Raw genomic sequence first — 22,789 nt, forward strand, 5'->3', positions numbered from 1 at the left:
TTTTGTCTATAGAATAAGTATGATGGCACCTGTCTCAAAAGATGCACTATCTTTCATGATGCCTCATATACAGTGCTTCTATGTTACTTTAATTTCAATGACAAGCTCTTTTTACTGACAATAATAAAGTCATCGTATCATTTCCAAGAAGAAAATGAACAAATGTTATTTTGATTATTTTACTTCACAGGATTACTGTGAGAAGTCTGTGATGTTTATTGGGAGAAAATGTCTATAAAGTACTTGGGCCTGGCACTGCTTACTACTTATAATTATTTTATTTAATAAACAGAAGAAGGAAAATAAAAAGACCTTGCTTGTAAACGATCTTTATAAAAGATAGCTATGCCTATATTTCTGCCTATAGTAGGGTCTATCCCGTGAAGAAATAATAATTATGTGCATTTCTGCAAGTCTAGAGAGGAATTCTAATGAACTCCAAAGTATGTTATTTGCACTAGGAATCATTTTTGAAAAATTAAGCAAATGTACTTCATTCAAGTAAATAAAATATGCATGAGGAATGATATAGCACAGACACAATGAGTAAAGATGGTTTAAATTCCCAATATCTATCTTATAGCCTAAACTGAAATTCTAAAACTTCCCGTGGTTTCATAGTTTTCTCTATGGAGTGATGCTTGCCTTCTCTCTGCCTTATATAGAAATACTGATAGATCAAATACTACTATCTGTATATAGTACCTAAGTTCACTGCAGAAAATATTCTACATTAAGTATATCATATATGTAAAAAAGTAAAATATTAAATTATTTAGAATTATTTGAGAAAACTGGAAAGCTGTTCAAAGATTTAAAATACACTAATTTTTCACTTGGGATAGCTATATATTTACTAATATAAGAAACTAAAATTGGGAAAGAGGTGTACTTTTAAAAGTAAATACTTGCCGAGCACGGTGGCTCATGCCTGTAATGCCAGCACTTTGGGAGGCTGAGGCGGGCTGATCACTGCGGTCAGCAGTTCAAGACCAGCCTAGCCAACATGGTGAAAATCTGTCTCCACTAAAATACAAAAATTAGCTGAGATTGTACAGTGGGTGCCTGTAATCCCAACAATGCAGTAGGCTGAGGCAGGAGAATTGCTTGAGCCGGGAGGTGGAGACTGCAGTGAGCCAAGATGGCATCAGAGACTGTCTCCAAAAAAAAAAAAAAAAAAAGGAAATATTATCTGGAAGAGTTATAAGGATATATTAATTTTCATGCAGTAGTACAAAAATCATATTGGTATGCAGAGCATAGTGGCAGTGAGATTATACCCAAAGTAAGAGTCCTTTGTGTGATACTTCCTTATAGCATTTTATCAACACTTCAAAAACATTTAAAATCTGACTTCACTAATTCCAAGGTTTTACATATTGAGGCTATATACTTAATATTTTTCATTGACTGAAAGTCCCCCTCTACTACCATATCTTGCATACTATTAATCTGTACTCACTTCAACAAAATGATGCTTTTAAGAATTTTTTTCTTGATTAAAACTACCACAGATAAAATAAAACTACTTACGCATGTGACACGGCTGCCTCCTTGCATTCTCTTATGTCATTAATACGTTTATTATAGCTAGGTGCAAAAACAAATTAGCACGTTAGTTTAATTTGATCAATAACTGTCAAAATGAGTAAGTCTAATACTAGAAGTCAATTAAAAATGACATTTTCAATTTAAAACCTGGCCCTCAAACTGGAAGTGCATGGAAGAATCTACCCACACTTTTTCCTAGCATTTAGATGTCCATTCAAGCCTTCCTAAAAGAAAAAAAGTCACATTATATTAAATCCAACAATAAAATTAAACTTCACAATGTAGATTTTTTAAATTAAATGTTAATGCTTCCTTAAGCCTCAAAGGAGACACTGAAATTATACTTCTGATGTAATTAACATCAGAAGTTACTTCCAAAAATCTAAAGTACTGACAAAGCTATCATTTCTGACTTTTTAATCAAGTCTATCTTTAAGCATGAAAAAATTCTGAAAGGATATATATTAGTGATCAAAAGTAGTGACTGTCTGGATAAAAAGGTTTTGTGATGGAGAAAACTGAGGCAGAAAAGCATTTGCCGACTTTAAATTATTTTAAGAGAACTATATATTTTAAGCTATGTATTTTTTTAAAAAAAACTTACTTTTCAAATAAAAAAACATTTATTTAACATCAGCTTAAAGATGCTACCATAAAAACAAATGCTAATAATAAACAATTTCATGAATAACAGATATAAAAACTCAAAATTCCTAAAATGTTAAAGAAAAAATATCTTCCTGACAACCTCTCTAAAAATCTCTTACACCATGGCCGGGTACGGTGGCTCACACCTGTAATCCCAGCACTTTGGGAGGCCAAGGTGGGTGGATCACTTGCGGGCAGGAGTTCAAGACCAGCCTGGCCAATATGGTGAAACCCCGTCTCTACTAAAAATACAAAAATTAGTTGGGCGTGGTGGCGGGCACCTGGAATCCTAATTACTCAGGAGGCTGAGGCAGGAGAACTGCTTGATCCCATGAGGAGGAGGCTGCAGTGAGCCAAGATTGCACCACTGCACTCAGCCTGGGTGACAGAGCGAAACTCCATCTCAAAAATAAATTTTAAAAAAGTAAATAAATAAAAATCTCTTACACTAAAATGAACTCCAACTTCTATATTTAAGTGCTCTAAGATTTATGTATTCTTTGGGCAAATTTCCAAAATATAATAATTCTGTAACCATCACCGTCTATAATTAATAAGATTTTATACTTATGGTTTGACTATGATAATTCATATTTTAAACTGGATGATCATTCACAATTAAATTAAAAATGGAAACTTCTCACAACTTTAAATACAGAGATTCTCAAATGATAAATTTATCATTAATAAAGCATAACAAAGACAACAAGTTTCATGGTGCCATTAAATTTACTTGCACCATACATAAGTTCACTCAATACACAGAGGCTAATTGGTTTTAAATGTTTACATTTTTAAAATATGATTCCACAACGAGTTTGTCAGTATGCTAGTATATGATATTAATATAAGTTTCATGATTTTCAATCTAAATCAACTAGAAAATGACAAAGCCCATCTTGCATATAATATTTCAGGGTATTCCACCATCTAAACTAAGAGCTGAAAAGTACATAAGGCACTGTTTATCATATGACTGACAGATCACTGGCATAAGAATATCAGTATGGTGACAGAAATCAGAGCAGTACTCACTAGAGAAAGGAGTAGGGGGAGTAGGGGACTAGGCATGGCAGTACTGACCAGAAAGAAGCACAAAAGAATTTTCCAGAGATGATGGAAATGTTCTTACATCTTGATTTAAGTGGTGATGACGCAGGAGTATTCATATGCAAAGTCAATCAGTTATACAACTAAGATGTACGTATTTTTCTGTTTGTATATTTTATCTCAATAAAGTACTTGGGAAGAAAAGGGCAGATTCCTTTAACCTCTCCAAGATACAGACACAGGAGGTTAAAGGTAATGCTCAGGAACCTGGATTTCAATTTGCATTTCAGGGTAATTCTTACGTACACTAAAATGTGAGATATATTGGCTTAAATTTAGTGTCAGACATATACACATACATTGAAATATCTAGAAGTTTTATTTCATTTTAATTTCATTAGGTCATTATTCAACTGGATGTGAAATAAATGTAGGCAAATTTCATTGTTATCTGAAGCTAGGAAGCCCAACATAAGTACAGCGGATCCTAGGTATTTTTAAATATTTCATAACTGCCACCAAGTCTGAGTTCAACTTAGCTTTTATATATTGGCTGCAGAATCTCAAGTGGAGAGAAATAAAGTTATTAAAAATTTCTAAGAAACACATTTCAGATAATTATTTGCTGAACTGGAAATAAATGAAAATAAATCATGTGGAATATTTTGTATTATTTAAATAAAAACAACATGATTTCCTACATGCAGTGGTATCACTTCTGTAATTGTTATAATTAATCCAATTAACTATTTTTTATTGCTTCGTATACTTTTACAAGTACACCCTATTCTAAAATAACACTTACAAAAATTTTAAACCTCTAAAATGTATATGGTACTTTCGCATCGAAAATCATATATGACTTGCAAAAGAAGACACATCTTCCTTCTCCTATATTACATATTTTGAAACGTCAAGTAACCTCAGTTTTTTTTAATATGTGAAGTTACCTGTAAAAAATATGATTATTACCTATCAGGTTGACTGTTAAAAACAACTTCCTGGGATCCAAGTCAGATGGTATAGGCTGTATCTTCCTGCAGAGTGTGACTACTCCTTTATCCCCAAAACTTCAGTAAAGATAACTCACTCACCACCCTTCTCCAAAAAAGATAAAATAAATGAAAATGCCATACCCTCGTATGTTTACAAATAAGTCTTCTGCAGCTTTGTGTATGTGGAAAACTTCATCCCGAAAGAGAGAGAGGCAAGAACTACTTTGAAGAGCTAGCTTCCAAAGGTTCAGTGCTGTAGCATCAGTATTTAGGATCCCATGGCACAAAATAAAGCCAACTTTAAATAAAAAGAAAAGCAAATATAAATGTAAATGTAAAAGTATTCCAAAGTTTGGTAACAGTGTAGCTTTTGGAAAATACAGAAATGTAACCACAATCACTAGATTGAGGCTTCTGAGTAACAGTAACAATACCTATGTATAAGCCATGGTAACAACATGTTTCTTTCCCAATTATAATTTTCTGTATTCTGCAAAACCAGTTATTTGAACCTGCACTGACAAAACAGGAAAAATGTCACTTCTGGGTTATGAACCAACTCATTTTAATAAAAGTAACATTTATAAAATATTTTCAACCAAAGATCAGAACTTTCAAATTAACATATAATGCAGTAATCATTACAATTGTTATAATAACTTAAAAATAAAGCTTATCTCAGGGCCCGGTGCTGTGGCTCATGCCTTTAATCCCAGCACTGCAGGAGGCTGACGTGGGAGGATTGCTTGAGCTCAGGAGGCAGAGGTTGCAGTGAGCCGAGGTTGCGCCACTGCACTCCAGCCTGGGTGACAGACCCTGTCTCAAAAAAAATTTTTTTAAATGGCCGAGTGCAATGGCTCATGCCTGTAATCCCAGCATTTTGGGAGGCCAAGGCAGGCGGATCATGAGGTCAGGAGTTCGAGACCAGCCTGACCAACATGGTGAAATCCCGTCTCTACTACAAATACAAAAATTAGCCAGGAGTGGTGGTGCACCCAGCTATTCAGGAGGCTGAGGCAGGAAAATCGCTTGAACCTGGGAGGCATAAGTTGCAGTGGGCCGAGATCATGCCATTGCACTCCAGCCTGGGCGACAGAGCAAGACTCTGTCTCAAAATACATATATATATAATTTATATGTATATAATTTACATATTATATATAATTTATATGTATATGATTTACATATAATATATAATTTATATGTATATAATTTGTTATATAGTTTATATGAATATAATTTATATATAATATATAATTTATATGAATACAATTTACATACTATATATAATTTATATGTATATAATTTATAGACATATAATTTATATATTGTATATATTTATAATATATAATTTATATTGTGTATAATTTATAGTTTATATAATCTATAGTTCATATATTATATATAATTTATATACAATATATAATTTATATGTATAAATTTATACATATAAATATTATTATACATACATACAGAGAATAAATCATCAGAATATTTCCTAATCATGAGAATAAATCATAGCATCTCACATTTTAATAGCATCTCACATTTTTAATAGCAATTTATAGTTCATTAAGCCTTCTCATATATATTATTTCAAATGATTATCCTGTATAGTAGACAAGACAGGTGGTATTCTTTCTTTTTTTTTCTCTTTTTGGTAGAGACGGGGTCTTGTCACATTGACCAGGCTAGTCTCAATCTCCTGGTCTCAGGCCATCCTTCTACCTCAATCTCCCCAAGAACTGGGATTACAGGTGTGAGCGACTGCACCTGGTCCATATGATTCTTACAGTTGAAGAAGTGAAGGGTCATTGACTTTACTAAAATACTATTAAAGTAATAAAGCTAGGACTTAGCCCCAATTATTCATCCTTAAAGTCCAATACTTTCAATATATTAAGTTGCTCTCAATTATATGAATTCTAAATATCTTTACCTTTTGTTATCTAATCTGGAAATCCTACAAAAAATATAATCTTATACATGCTGACTGATATCCTCTCTAGTCTTCTATACTAGGACGTAAGACCTCATCTTTCATTCACTGAACATTTACTCAGTGTCTACTATATATAAGGTTCTGTAGTGGGCCAGTTAGAAACCAATCCCATTTTGTTTGAGATTTCCCTATGATTCTCAATAATCACTCCCATGTTTAAACTCCTATTATAGCTGTACAGCTATCTTGACACTTTAACATAAAACTTGCCATTTATCTTTTGATTCTTAGCTCAGGCTTCCTTCTTGGGCCACTATAGAAGCAAGCTAACTCTGTAAGCAGGCATATATTGTAGAGTCATACACACATATTTAACTTCTTTGACTTGGAACTATACAAAAATATTTCTCATATAACAGGGCCCCTAAAACAAGTCAATTATTTAATCCAGCACACAATCAAAGAAACAGAATACATGTATGAAAGATTAAAGAGCCCTCAAGAGAAATTTTCTTTATAAAACATTATCCTCTTACGTACTCGACTTTCCACCCTAATATCAAGTGAAATCAGATTTCACTTAGTGTCTTACACCTCTTTGTACATTAACATTTACAAAATACTTGCTACTACTAATATAAGGTTTCTCTGAAAATTTGTATCACTTACAAGTTAAAAGTGTTTGTTTTTAACATACGTGTTATGAGTTAAAGTATATTTATTTGTTTAAATTGGAACAAAAAAGGCAAATGAGTTTAAAACAGATTGCCCAGGCTGGACGTGGTGGCTCACACCTGTAATCCCAACACTATGGGAGGCCAAGATGGACAGATCACTTGAGGTCAGAAGTTTGAGACCAGTCTGGCCAACATGGTGAAAACCCCATCTCTATTAAAGATACAAAAATTAGCTGAGCATGGTGGTGGGCACCTGTAATACCAGCTATTTGGGAGGGTGAGGCAGGAGAAATGCTTGAACTCGGGAGGTGGAGGGTGCAGTGAGCCGAGATCACGCCACTGCACTCCAGTCTAGGTGACAGAAAAGACTGAAGTCTCAAAAAAATAAAATAGATTGCCCAAGATTAGGGGGATGACTTATTAATTAAACTACACATCAATCTCCTTTAGCAAAGTTAGGATGAAAGGACAAAAATAAAACTAAAAAATTTAAAAGTAGCTAAGTAGCTCTTAAAACAGATGACCAAGTCTTGACAAGGAAGTTGAAGAAAACCTTTGAAGGCAGAAAACAGATAAAATTGGACTATCAATATAAAAAACAAGGCAGAAATTAGTAATCCAAAACTCTGGAGTTAAAGAAAAAAAAAGTTTCCTAAGGAGTCTCCCAAGTCTAATCAATAGACCCAAAAATGAACCCTAAAACATGTATCAGGATAATTAATTTTACAACTGTACTCCAAGTGCTGGGTCCTCAATATTCTGGGTCCTGAACAACTCTTAGCATCAGGCTATAATCTAGAGCAGTGATTCTTAAACTTTAGCTTGCACCAGAATCACTGAGACAGTACATTAAACAGATTGTTAAGACCCATCCACAGAGTTTCTGTCTAGTAGGTCTTGGGTAGGGACCAAGATTCTGCATATCTAAGAAGTCCCCAGGTGTTGGTGATGTTGCTGGTCCAGGAACCACATTTTGAACTAATCCAGAACAAAGCTCCAAAGAGAGTAGACTACCTATTGAAGAAAAATCCTAGTCTGGGTAGTAGTTCCAAAAAGAGAAGTGCAGAATTTGAGACAACTCCTAACCTCTATATTAGCTCTACTCAGGGTTCAAAAACACGAAAGAAGCAAAACTCATTCCTTATTTTGGCAACTTTGGTTATCTCAAATCTGACTTCTCTATGCCCATATATACTCCATTAGGGTAGCCTGCTTCCTGATCAACTTACCGGCTCATTAAACAAACTCACGCTATCAGCATTCCCATTTAAAATAAAGATTAGGGGGAGCGATCCTATGTGACTCCAGAGGTCACTTATGACATCTAACTCTACTAATTAACTCAATTATTCAGCTGCACATCCATAAGCATGAAACAACTAACAATTACCACACAACTGAGCAAGATCAAAACTCTGAAAGCTGTTTTTCTAAATAAACTATGAGACAAAGCATGAAAATCTCATTTATCTTTATAGAAGAAAATATAAATATCACAAACCTGGTCAATGTAAAAAATAATACGATAAATAAAAATAGCTAAGGCCAGATACTATTGTTAAATTCTTCCTCTTTCATACTAAAAACAACTCAAAGTATCAGTCCATAATGACACTAAGTATTGGAACAGGGTATTTAGAAATTTTCATAAAAATTTCACAGTGACTTTGGAGTAAAAACCTAATAATCTGTTAGACTGAATCTAGTAATAAAAACTATGGGCTTGTATTTTATGTCCTTATTACTTCATTTTTCTGGGGAATTCTAGCAATTCATTTTCTTTATTTTATTAAAGGATCAATCCAAAAAACATTAAAGGAGGAAAACTGGTCCTTCACCATAGTATGAGAAACACTGTAATAAAAAGTCAACAAATACAGTCATCTCTCAGTGTAGGGGATTGGTTCCAGGACCATCGACAGATACCAAAATCTGTGGATGTTAAAGTTTCTTATATAAAATGGTGTAGTATTTACATATAACCTACACCCTTTCTCCAGCATACTTTAAATCACCTCCACATTACTTGTAATACCTAATACAATAGCTACATATCACTTCATTTGCGTGAACTCAATGTAGTACTCATTATGCAGTAAGTTTTGCTTTTTGGACCTTTGTGAATTTTTTTCCTGTATTTTAATCGGTTGTTGACTGAATCTCTGGATGCAAAACTCCAGAATATAAAGGGCCAACTCTACTCTCTAAAGGTTAATAAATCAAAAATAAAAATGAAAAAACACAAACACTTCAAAATTATTCCCCTGTGGCAGTGAGCCTAGGGGTGAGTAGGAGGAATTTATCTATATTACAGAAACTCTCATTCCGTATTAAACCTATGTGTCTCCATGGAATAGTACACAGCCATAAAAAACAATGAAATCGTATCCTTTTCAGTAACATGGATGGCGGTTATTATCCTTAGGAAACTAAGGCAGGAATAGAAAACCAAATACTACATGTTCTTACTTATAAGTGGGAGCTAAACACTGAGCATACATGGGCACAAAGAAAGGAACAATGTAAGACACCAGAGCCTACTTGCAGGTTGGGATAAAAAAAAATTACCTATCAGGCGATATGCTTATTACCCAGGTGACAAAATAATCTGTACACCAAACCCCCATGACACGCAATTTACCTATATAACAAACCTGCACATGTACCCATGAACCTAAAAGTTTAAATAAAATATCTTTTGAAGCTGATAAACAAACAAACAAACAGCTTAAAAGGAAATACAACAAGCTATTAGAAGTCATAGAAACTTGGTGGTAGATTTATGGGTGTTCACTCTATAATTATTTCAACTTTCTTGATGCTCACAATAAAATGACGGAAAACAAAAAAGCAAACAAAAAAACTTGTGTCTATTTCTCTCATAGTTTGTAAGCTTCTCAGAAGCAGAAGCTAGTACTTTTATCTCCTATGCATCTAAAAAACTGCCAAACATATGAGTAATTTATTAAATAAACTGCAGTAAATTAAAACCAAAAACTTTAAGTGAACAGATGTGACATTTAAATAATAATTAAAAGCAAAACCAAAATTTAGTTTTGAAGGTTATGTTGAAAGGCAATATAACGTAGCCCATGAGCCTTGGAGTTAGGCTGGGTTCTTAATCTTGTCTTTGTCACTCATTAGCTGTGTGGTCTAAGCTTTAGATTCCTCAACTTTAAAACAGATTACCTGGCCAGGTGCAGTGGTTCACACCTATAATACCAACACTGTGGGAGGCCAAGGCGGGCAGATCACCTGAGGTCAGGAGTTCGAGGCCAGCCTGACCAATATGGTGAAACCCCGCACCTCTACTAAAAATACAAAAATTAGCCGGGCGTGGTGGCGTGTGCCTGTTGTCCCAGCTACTCAGGAGGTTGAGACACAACAACTGCTTGAACCCGGGAGGCGGAGGTTGCAGTGAGCTGAAATTGTGCCACTGCACTCCAGCCTGGGTGACAAAGCAAGACTTCATCTCAAAAAAAAAAAAACACACACACACACAAACAGACTCTCTACTCTGATAGGATTAATACGAGGGCTGAAAGAGGTAGTGGACATAGATGGGTTAGCACAATGCTAAGCACAGAGGCAGTAATCATGTCACCTGCTATTTTTCTCTGAAACGTAAAACCTGGGGAATAATCATAACACTAACCCATTTTACTTACAGATAATCCACTTTTCCATTGCATCCAAAGAGAGGTATTCACAAGGCATCTTAAAAAGAGAACATATACATTTGCAGTTAAAAGAAATTCTAAAAAATATTCCATATTGAGTCACTCTCCTCCCCTTCTCCTGTCAACTTACTACCCAACTCTTCGCCCAAACACTACCACAACAAATTAGAAGAGCTGGATAAAATTTTATTACCTATACTGAAACTTGCAGTCAATAAATAACAATGAGAGGTGTGCCCCTTTCACATCTGCACACCCTTAAACTTCTCTTTAAAAAATATTGTTGCTAATTATCTTTAATCTGGTAAATGACAACTTATCAATTTCTCAAGCCTATTTCAAAGTTTACAATATTCCAAAAGATAAAATTTTAGTCAAGATAAAAGACATTTATGTGTCTGAATGCTCACTGTCTCACCAAAATCAGTAGCTATGCGTGTGTATTCTCCATATGTGGAAAACCTATGTTCATAAATACAGAGAATAGACGGAAAAGAATACAAAGGAATATAACAATGATTTTGTCTACTTGGTTCTACTTGGTGAGATGTGGGGTGATTTTTGTTTTTTCTTTATACTTCAAATTTTTCTATCATGATAAAGCAAAACAAACTTTTTAACTTTAAAGAAAAAAGTACTCATACTATTTACCATATTATCACCAGTTTTCATTAAGACTCTAAAGCTAAAAAATCTGAACAATATGACTTAAGTAATGAACATTTTATAATGAACTTCAACTAATAAGCTAATGCTAATTAGAAACAAACTGCAACAGCATTGCTGAACTATTATTTTTTAAAAGTCACTTTATTTTCATTCAAAAGAGAAAAATAGAACCATACAGTGTCGGACTGCGCTGGATTAAGCATTGTACTAGGTGCACTGATGAGGCTTAATAACTGGGCATTTCTCCACTGGTCAGCTGAAAGATTCCTTCGAGGATATACCATTTGAAGAGAAATTAGTGCATCTGAAAGAGACTAATTAAAATACGAAAAAGAAAGCTGAAGAATTTTGTTTTCCTTTTCTGTTTACATTCCAGCTATAATTGCTGTGGGTTTCTAACTATACCATTATAAAACAACACAGCCTAATTACAGCCATGCTCCTTATAATATCTGAGTTGGGTTGCGGCTCCTCTCCTCTAGAATTTTTTTTGCTAATGTTATAAAAACTACACAGATTCTGCATTTTTGAGCAAAAGCTTAGGTCAGAAACTCATGTTATTTTCTTAAAGGTTAAAATATGTGGCAATCTTGGGAACTTTATTCCAAAAGGAACAGAGAGCCTACTGTCATCTTTCTGTCAATACAAGTTTCCATTTTGATAGCTTTAAAAGAAAAAGACTTTGGGGTTATATGACTAAGTGTTAATAAAACTCAACATGCTTTATATTTCTCTAAAGAATGTCTTATAAAAATAATACACTGTATCTCATCTTAATAAATTACTTCTCTTTATCAACTGGTTTGTTGATTACAGCTTTATTATCAAGATATTTAATGTTTCATCTCAAATGTTTCTTTCTTGCTTTCATAAATGTCTTTTGCTATTAATCCCTGCTTCCTAAAAATTCTGTAAAGAGTGATTCTTTTTTTTTTTTTTTTTGAGAGGGAGTCTCGCTCTTTCGCCCAAGCTGCAGTGCAGTGGCGTGATCTCTGCTCACTGCAAGCTCCGCCTCCCAGGTTCATGCCTCAGCCTCCGGAGTAGCTGGAACTACAGGCGCCCGCCACCATGCCCGGCTAATTTTTGTATTTTTAATAGAGATGGGGTTTCACAGTGTTACCCAGGATGGTCTCAATCACCTGACCTCGTGATCTGCCCGCCTCGGCCTCCCAAAGTGTTGGGATTACAGGTGTGAGCCACCGCGCCTGGCCTTAAGAATGATTCTTTAATCTGACTGCACACAGAGTGCCAGAAGTTTGTTCTGAAAACAGAATACAGGGCTCCAACTGAAATTTAGTGAACCTGAACCTCTGGAAACAGAACCCCAGAATCTATCATTTTATTAAGCTACACAAAGTGATTCTGACGTAGCCAACTAAGAATGTTTTAAAAATTATGTTAATTTTTTTAAATCCTGGGAAATTTGGGAGGTTGTATGTTATGGGAATTTACCGCTTCCTCTAGATTTTCTAGTTTGTGTGTACAGAGATGTTTCTAGTAGTCTCTGATAATCTTTAGTATTTCTGTGGGATTGGTTGTGATATTACCTTTCTCATTTGATTCTGCTTATTTGCATCTTCTCTTTTTTCCTTGTTAATCTAGCTAGGAGTCTGTCAACCTTGTTGACAATCCTTTCAAAGAACTAACTTTTTGTTTTCATTGATCCTTTGTATGGTCTTTGGGGTCTCAATTTCATTTAGCTTTGCTGTTATTTTGGTTATTTATTTTCACTGCAGGCTTTAGGTTTAGTTCATTCTTCTTTTTCTAGTTCCTTTAAAGTGCAAGGTTAGGTTATTAATTTGAGCTATTTTTATCATCTTTTTAGTACCATATACTTTCCTCTTAACACTGCTTTTGCCACATCCCAGAGGTTTCAGTATGTTGTGTCACTATTTTCATTTGTTTCAAAGAATTTTTTTATTTCTGACTTAATTTCATTATTTACCCAAGTCATTCAGGATCAAATTGTTTAGTTTCCAGGTATTTGTGTGCATTTGAGAATTCCTCTTGGTACTGACCTCTATTTTTACTCCAGTATGGTCTGAGAAGATGCTTGGCATGATTTTAATTTATTGAGATTTGCTTTATGAAACCAGGAATAAACAGAAATCCTGAACAGACCAATAATGAGTAATTAAATTGAATCAGTAATAAAATACCCACCAACCAGAAAAAGCCATGGGCCACACAGATTCACAGCTGAACTCTACCAGACATACAATCCTACTGAAATTATTTCAAAAAGTTGAGGGGGAGGGGCTCCTCCTTATCATTCTATGAGTGCAGTATCATCCTGGTACTAAAATCTAGTAAAAATACAACAACAAAGAAAGAAAACTACAGACCAATATTCCTGATGAACATAGACACAAAAATCGTCAACAAAATACTTGCAAACCAAATCCAGCAGGACATCAAAAAGTTAATTCACCATGATCAAGTGGGCTTTATTCCTGGGATGCAAGGTTGGTTCAACAAATAAATCAATAAATGTGATTAACTACATAAACAAAATTTTATAAAACACCATATGATCATCTCAATACATGCAGAAAAAGCATTCGATAAAATCCAATATCCCTTCATGACAAAACTTTCAACTAACTAGGCATCGAAGGAACATACCTCAAAATAATCAGTGCCATCTATGACAAACCCATAGCCAATATACTGAATGGGTAAAAGCTAGAAGCATTCCCCTAAGAACTGGAACAAGACAAGGGTGTGTGTACTCCTACCACTTCTATTCAACACAGTACTGAAAAGTCCTAACCAGAGCAGTCAAGCAAGAGAAAGAAATAAAAGGCATCCAAATAGAAAAAAAGGAAGTCAAATTATCTCTGTTCATTGACAATATAATTCTATACCTAGAAAACTAAATGACTTCAGCAAAGTCTCAGGATACAAAAATCAACATACAAAAATTAGCAGCATTTCTACACACCAATAACATTCAAGCTGAGGACTCAAGAACAAAACCCTGGCTGGGCACGGTGGCTCATGCCTATAATCCCAGCACTTTGAGAGGCCAAGTCAGGCAGATCACCTGAGGTCTGGAGTTTGAGACAAGCCTGGCCAACATAGTGAAACCCCATCTCTACTAAAAACACAAAAATTAGCTGGGCGTGGTGGCAGGCATCTGTAATCCCAGCTACTGAGGAGGCAAAGGCAGGAGAATTGCTTGAATCCGGGAGGTGGGGATTGCAGTGAGCCAAGATGGCACCACTGTACTCCAGCCTGGGTGACAGAGTGAGACTCCATCAACAAAGAAGGAAGGAAAGAAGGAAGAAAGAAGGGAGAGAGAGAGGAGAGGGGAGGGGAAGGGAGGGGAGGGGAGGGGAGAGGAGAGGAAGAAAGGAAAGGAAAGAAAGGAAGGAAAGAAGGAAAGAAAGGAAAAAAAGAAAGAAAAGAAAGAGAAAGAAAAAGAGAAAGAGAGAAAGAAAGAAAAGAAAAGAAAGGAAGGAAGGAAGGCAGGCAGGCAAGCAAGCAAACAAGCAAGCAATCCCACTTACAATAGCCACAAAAAGATAAAATAACTAGGAATACACCTAACCAAGGAGGTGAAACCTCTCTAAGAGAAGAACTAGAAAACGGTGCTGAAAGAAATCACAGATAACACAAAGAAATGGAAAAGCATTCTATGCTCATAGGCTGGAGGAATCAATATCATTAAAAGTACCATAATGCCCAAAGCAATTTAAAGATTCAACACTATTCCAATCAAAGTACTGTCATTTTTCACAGAATTAGAAAAATCTATTCTAAAACATATATGGAACCAAAACCCAGCCTGAATAGCAAAGGCAAAGTAAAGAGACAACTTACAGAATGGGAGAAAATAATTGCAACTATGTACCCAACATAGGACTAATATCCAGAATCTATAAGGAACTTAAACCAACAAGAAAAAAATCAAACCACCCCATTAATATGTGGGCAAAGAACGTGAATAAACACCTCTCAAAAGAACACATATAACCAGCCAACAACCATATGAAAAAATGCTCGGCATCACTAATCATCAGAGAGATGCAAATCAAAACCACTGGTAAAATGGGTACCATCTTACACCAGTCAGAATGGCAATTATTAAAAAGTCAAAAAAATAACAGATGTTGGCAAGGCTACTGGAGAAAAGGAAATGCTTATACACTGTTGGTGGGAATGCAAATTAACTCAAACCCTATGGAAAGCAGTTTGTTGACTTCTGAAAGAACCAAAAATAGAATTACCATGCAACCCAGCAATTTTCATTGCTGGGTAGATGCTCAAAGGAAAATAAACTGTTCTACCAAAAACACACTTGTACTCGTATGTTCACTGCAGCTCTATTCCCAACAGCAAAGACATGGAATCAACCCAGGTGCCCATCAACAGTGGATGGGATAAAAAGAGTGTGGTACATATGCACCATGGAACACTATGCAGCCATGAAAAGGAACAAAATCATGTCTTTCTCCAGCAACATGGATGGAACTGGAGGCCATTATCGTAAGACACCTAATGCAGAAACAGAAAACCAAATACTTACTGTACTCACTTATAAGGGGAAGCTAAACATTGGGTACACATGGACACAAAGCAACAATAGACACTGGGGACTCCAAAAGTGGGAAGGAGGGGGACAAGAACTGAAAAGCTACCTACTGGGTACCATGTTCACTACTTTGGCAACGGGATCATTAGAAGTCCAAACCCAGCATCACACAATATACTCATTTAACAAACCTGCACATGTACCCCATGAATCTAAACAAGAAACAGAAAAACAAACCCTGGCAAATAAACAATAGTGTTTTATCAAAATTCTAAGGTATCATGGAATATTAGAAAAAAATCAAGATTGGAAAATAACTGGCCTAATTCAAATGAATTATCCTATGTAATTATCAATAACCTACTATCTACTGAATATGTTAATGTGCTAACGATACTATATAGAACTTAAGGCCGGGCGCGGTGGCTCAAGCCTGTAATCCCAGCACTTTGGGAGGCCGAGACGGGCGGATCACGAGGTCAGGAGATCGAGACCATCCTGGCTAACACGGTGAAACCCCGTCTCTACTAAGAAATGCAAAAAAAACTAGCCGGGCGAGGTGGCGGGTGCCTGTAGTCCCAGCTACTGGGGAGGCTGAGGCTGGAGAATGGCGTAAACCCGGGAGGCGGAGCTTGCAGTGAGCTGAGATCCGGCCACTGCACTCCAGCCTGGGCTACAGAGCGAGACTCCGTCTCAAAAAAAAAAAAAAAAGAACTTAAAAAGATAGCCAAGAGCCTAGCTTGGAATTTTCAACAGGCTGTCAAGGAAATTTTCAACACCTAAGTGGAAAAAGAACCAAATCTAAAATAGTTAAATAAAAACAAGACCATACATGATTAGGGAAAAATCCTAAATGGATCCAGAGAGAAAAGAGGAGAGGAATAGAAAAGACAGTTCCGGGTGGGGAAAAACCACTACTGATATTAGAGACAGGAGATGACCATGATATGTGCAGCATTTTGAGGAATTCTGATACTTCCATCTAAAATGTTGATTTTTTTAAATTTCAAAACTGATGCCATCTACTAGCTTCTTGCAAACTAATAATTCAACCAATTCCCAGACAGAAAACCTATATAAATTTGTGTATAATGTAGCTACGCAAATCTGGAAAAAATTCTTCAGAATTTTCATGGGAGTAAAAAAATTCAAAGAAAATTATTGGTGTTAACTGTATGTCAAGAAAAAAGCACAGTGGCCAGGTGCAGTAGCTCATGCCTATAATCCTAGCACTTCGGAAGGCTGAGGTGGGTGGACTGCCTGAGCTCAGGAGTTCGAGACCAGCCTGGGAAATATGGTTAAACCCTGTCACTACTAAAATTACAAAAAATTAGCCAGGCGTGGTAGTGCAGGCCTGTAATCCCAGCTACTCCCGAGGCAGAGGCAGGAGAATCACTTGAGCCCAGGAGGCGGAAGCTGCAGTGAGCTGAGATTGCACCACTGCATTCTGGCTGGGGCGACAGAGCGAGACGCTGTCTCAAATAAAGAAAAAAGCACAGACTTACACAAGGTATTAACTTTCATGATTCAAAGAGAACAATGTAGACCAAGATTACAGTATCCTGGGCTTCAGTTCTGGTTTTGCCACCATTATTACCAGATGACTTACCTTGTCATGATACTGCTCCAGCCCTTAATCCTTAGCTACAAATAATGAGATTGGATGAGATACCTATAAATTTCCTTGAAGTGTTTAGAAACTACCATTCTGTGAATCAGCCCTTCTGCAGAGAATCCATAATGACAAGACTACTTACAACCAAAATTATTTCATTATTTTTAATATCTCTTAAAAGATAGTCATTTCAAATTATTTTCATAAAACCCCTGTCATTTTTTTCATTAAGAGACTATAATAATAAAGTTAAAATTTATCAAATACTCTGTACTTTTTAATGAAGCAATTCATTTAATTCTTCTAAGAACCATATGAAATTAAGTGCTATTATTATTCCATTTTTACTGATAAGAAAACTGAGGTATTGTGAGGTTAAGTAACTTGACAAATATTATACTATAATTTGCAGAATTGCTACTAAAACCTATTAGTGTGAGAACAGACCCTCTCAAATACCACATGGTAAATTCTATTGTTTAGTGCTGTATTAAAATCTAAAAAACTATAATGAAATCAATCAAATATTCTTGAGTCTCTATACACTATTCTGAATCTCATTAATTAGTTCCCTGTCCATAATTAGATAAAAGCACACATAACTATTACTTATATCCCATTATAGTATTTTTCAAAAAGAGGATTATCCCTTTATCCAACTATCTATCCTCACGCTATGTTATATGCCTATTCTCTCATATGCCTAACAACTGTCTCTTACCTTGCTATGGGGTACAAATTCTTCCATCATCTTCTTTAAAGGGTTTTCATAATCCACAATCATCTGGCCAAGGCGTGGGTATTCTCTGTCACTTAAAACAGACATATCAAATTTCAATGAGTTGTAATCTATCACATTGAGCATTTTAGAAAGACTTTTATAATGCAAATCTACCTTGCTCCATGAGTCATTTCATGGGCATAGTTGTATAATCCAATGATTGCCTTCCTTTCTTCAATTCGAGACAGCAGTATCATTAGTGTTGTATAGGTTATAATTAAATCTAAGTAGTTCTTTGTTAAATCAAAGTTTACAGTCTAGGAGAAAAAAAAATCAAGTTCAACTACTTCCTATTTCTTAAAATTTAAAACACACACAAAATCTTCACAGAAGCTATTGAGAGCTAATAATTTTCTGTATTTATTTTATCCCCATTCTAAAATGCTATCTAATTCCTTTCACTAAAAGCATGTCTAAAACTTGGCAGTTACAGATAACAGTTTTGTGTTTGACACAATTTCATGGATGAAAGAAAAAGAGCTTGTGATCACTATATTCAAACTGGTAACAGTTCAAAAGGATAAAAGCCAGAATAATAAGGAACACTGGTGCCAATCTCACTAAAGAGGAAAAAAAATTATTCTTTTTAAAGTTCACCATTAAGTAAATGGAGACAATTTTCACTTTGACTTCTTGTATCTAAAAATTATCATACTAAGAAAGAGTCCAAGTATGCCTTTTAGAGAGAAAATATTATCCACTTAACTTTTGAAAATTGGGCCTATTAAATAAAATACTAAAGTTAATGTGTATTTCCCAATACGTACAAGACTTAAACTCAGTGACAATCAAAACAAATAAAGAGAATATACACTTTACTTTTTTAAAAAGCTATAAAACAAGCCAAATTAATAATGCTAAAACTTTATATGCTAGTTACATAATCCAGCTAAAGAAAAGCAATTGGTCCCCTGAGCTCTTCTGGAAACAGAATAATTGGACATTTTTCTGAAAATGATACTTACAATATCAAAGAAGACTTGGCAAACGTCAATAGTATTCAGCAATTCACAAACATGGTCCTGAAAAGAAATACTTATTGTAATCTTTTATCTGTATAAATCCGTTTAAATTCAGAAAACACAAACAAATAAGGTATGTTTTAAATTTCAGTTCTGGAAGATTTCTATTTTATTATTTACAAGTGACACAGCAATTTACACAATTAATAAACATTTAAATCTACTTCTGAAATGTTAAATATTATATATTAAAATACATACCTTAAATTCCATAACATCTACAAATGTGAAGTAATATAATGCCAGATTTTTCAGAATCTCTGATTTTTCTTTCTGTAGTTGTGCAAGCTGTTGCTGTTAAAACAAAATTAGAATGCATTGCTCATAGAGAACAAAAATATTTAATTTTACTACAAACTATCTTCTTTTATGACTGCTATATGGAAGCACAAGCTTTTAGAATAATACTTCTAGATGATTAAGGCTTTTTAAAAAACCAAAGTACTCGAGACAGCAACTGCTAATAGTGATCAGCAACTGACAGTGTGAGGCTATAAAACAAATCAAAGCATATTAGTACCAAAGTGCACTACTATTGAGGAAAATCTGAAAGTGTTAGGAAAAAAGTATCAAATGAACTCTTAAAAAATTAAAAACAAGTCATGAGCATGATCACATTACTAGAAATGGGAGAAAAGAAGGTGAAAAACATTACAACTTACACTACAAAAAAACAATATGCTATATAAATTTGGAACTTACCAAAAAGAACATCCAGGTAAAGCCACGTTACGCATGCAAAATAAAATGTAGATACAAACATAAAATACGGTAACGGTTCCCTGACCAGATCCACAAAACACAATAATATATTAAACAAAAGCAAAAACCACAACAACAAAAAAGAAATGAGAAAGAAGCAAAACTAGAGTTAAGACATGAAAGAGGGAAATGTGAAAGACAAACAGTATTTTAATCAACCGTATAACTAAATTTACAAAAGTCCCAATTTTCTTTTAAAATCAACTTATATCAATCAATGATATAATTTCTAAAAGAATCTAGCTATTTTTAATGCCCTATAAGATTCTCAGCATTCCAATAAATGATCTAGAACCTTGATACTCTTGAGTGCAGTTTGCTGAATAGCCACTCCCACACCATTTAGGAGCATGTTAGAAAAGCAGAATCTCAGGCTTACCTCAGATCTACTGAATCTGAATCTGCCTTTTAACAAGATACCCAGGTGTTGTAAACATACATTAAATGTGTAAGAAGTTTATTCAGAACATGAGAAAACTGGAAAATATAAGTGGCTCAAAATATCAGATTTGCTATCAAAGCCTATACAAGGCTGAGGCCTTCATATGGTTCTGAATTACACTTAGGAACATTAGGGTGAAGATGCCTCCACACATAATTGTACTGAACCACTGTGATATGTCAGAAATTTTACAGCAGTGAGCCTAACTAACATCAGAGGAATTTTTTTTTAAACTACAAAAAGCCAATTTAAAACAGTAAGCACAGCAGTCTGCTAGACCCTACTATTATAAGGGTAAACCACCCTAAATATTGCACTCCCTGAAGACATTTAAAGAAGTAATTCTATCTAGAAAATATTCACACTCAAGCCTGTAATCCCAGCACTTTGGAAGGCCAAGATGGGTGGATCACCTGAGGTCAGCAGTTCAAGACCAGCCTGACCAACATGGTGAAACCCTGTCTCTACTAAAAATACAAAAATTAGCTAGGCGTGATGACGCATGCCTGTAATACAACCTACTCAGGAGGCTGAGACAGAATCGCTTGAACCTGGGAGGAGGAGGTTGCAGTAAGCCTAGACTGAGCCACTGCACTCCAGCCTGCGTGACAGAGATGAGACTCCATCTCAAAATAAAAAGAAAATACTCACAAACGAAATATTTCATTACTACCCCTAAATACCAGACAAATTAAGACATATACTTGTAGTGACTATTTTTAGCTTCATCTGTGAGAGTAGCTGACTCTATTTTGCACAACATAATCTGTTTCAGAACAATTTCATGTTTATATATGCACATTTTAATCCTTACTACTCCAAAAACATCAAGTGAATTACTTACTACCTTATTCGACAACATTAAACATTTAGAATTGACGTCTTAGTCCTTTTTCCTGCTTTTCAGTACTTTAAACTTGAGTTTCAAAATACAATAGGTGAAAGTACATTCATAATAATAAGATATGAACGGTATAATTTGGTTTACATTGGGCTTAATAATCCCAATTTATTTTAGTTGCCCTAGTGTAATTTTATTAATTGTGTCCCCTTCCCTTCCAACTTCTGTGTCCTAGTCTGAACAATAAATAATACGGTTACCATCTTACTATGAGCCTTAAATGGTCTTAAATACAAATCTCATTTTCCATATTAAGAACCTAAGAACTACAGACCTTAAAACAACCTTCTTAAAGTTACAACTACTTAATGACAGAGCCAAGACTGGAAATCTCATCTCTTTACTTCTGAAAGTGTTCTTTCTACCATTCTACATGCCAATCGTTTCCCTTTTTAATAAAATCTCACAGGCTAAATTTCTCATTCAACTTTATTTCCCCCAAAGTCATATATGACCAGACTCTACTTAGCTACAAACATTTATCAAACAACTACTAGATGCCTAAATTCAAAACAGTCAAGCTTTCAAGGCCCTCCACAATCTGGCCCTAACTTTTCCAATCTACATTTCCCCTACATGTATTCACACACTACATATGGTAGCCAAAACAATCTATTCACTACCTTCTATACACATCTCCTGCTTTCTTACTGTTTCCTCTACTGGAATGTCAGAATCCCACCATTTAAACATGTCCAAACCCCACTATTCCTAAAGCACTTAGTTTAAATGCTAATCCCATTTCCAGAAAACCATACCTGATTGAACTCCCTCCCTGAAATGCTAACATCTCCCTCCTCTAAACATGTATAATGTCTAACAGTAGCTATCACTTTCTATCTTCTATAATAGCTATCTCCAGCACAATTAGACAGTGTACCAAACTCAAGTTTTAATTTCCCTAGTCCATATCATACAGTTCCGGACACAGGAAGTCTCCAATGCAAACATCTATCAGATAAGGGATTATAATGACAAACTTCAAAGACTATCAGTGTCAGATGATATGTTTTGGGAGGTGATGCTAGAAAGCATACCTTATGCAACCATGGCTAAGTGACAACATCTCCAGCCTAATACCCTCCTCATCAAAATGGAAGCTGATGTGGACAATTAACCAAGATAATGTACATAAGAATATGTAGCAATGCCTCGCAGCCAGAAGCTGTACATTAAATATTAAGTGAATAACGAAGGAAGTTTGCAGATCACTTCTTCAAAATAAGTACAATAAAACTTTAATATTCCTCAATATTAGCCATAGTATTTCTAATAAGAGCTGATATTTACTGAGCATACATTATGTGTCAGGCATCGATTGTTCCAAACATTTTACAGGTCTCTCACACAATCCTCTCAATATCTCTATGCAATCACGTTCCCCATTTCAATGAAAATAAATTCCATAAAGCCTGGGTGAAAGAGGTCAACTACAACAATGAAGAAAAAAAGTGTCTACAACTCTCTTGCTTCAACTACAAAAAACGCTACATTTTAGTTCCTAAAGTGAGGGAGAG

The 22,789-nt window shown here is 35.0% G+C and overlaps 1 protein-coding gene across 4 annotated transcripts in view; it reads right to left on the reverse strand.

The window, feature by feature from the left end:
• Nucleotides 1-22,789, reverse strand: part of NCKAP1 (NCK associated protein 1) — a 111,254-nt gene that overhangs the window by 56,447 nt on the left and 32,018 nt on the right. For 2 of the 4 annotated variants that reach the window (XM_015432461.3, XM_005573657.4), the window contains 8 exons: nucleotides 19,369-19,455; nucleotides 19,111-19,167; nucleotides 18,260-18,402; nucleotides 18,086-18,176; nucleotides 11,389-11,526; nucleotides 10,532-10,580; nucleotides 4,386-4,542; nucleotides 1,534-1,590 (listed from right to left, as the gene is read on the reverse strand). In XM_015432461.3, the coding sequence (XP_015287947.1) occupies nucleotides 1,534-1,590; nucleotides 4,386-4,542; nucleotides 10,532-10,580; nucleotides 11,389-11,526; nucleotides 18,086-18,176; nucleotides 18,260-18,402; nucleotides 19,111-19,167; nucleotides 19,369-19,455 (779 nt within the window). Of the gene's footprint in view, nucleotides 1-1,533; nucleotides 1,591-4,385; nucleotides 4,543-10,531; nucleotides 10,581-11,388; nucleotides 11,527-18,085; nucleotides 18,177-18,259; nucleotides 18,403-19,110; nucleotides 19,168-19,368; nucleotides 19,462-22,789 lie in introns of all 4 variants that reach the window. The other 2 variants (XM_005573658.4, XM_005573656.4) reach the window with 1 other exon arrangement.

This window comes from Macaca fascicularis, chromosome 12 (genome assembly GCF_037993035.2).
Source record: "Macaca fascicularis isolate 582-1 chromosome 12, T2T-MFA8v1.1".
Classification (NCBI taxonomy): domain Eukaryota; kingdom Metazoa; phylum Chordata; class Mammalia; order Primates; family Cercopithecidae; genus Macaca; species Macaca fascicularis.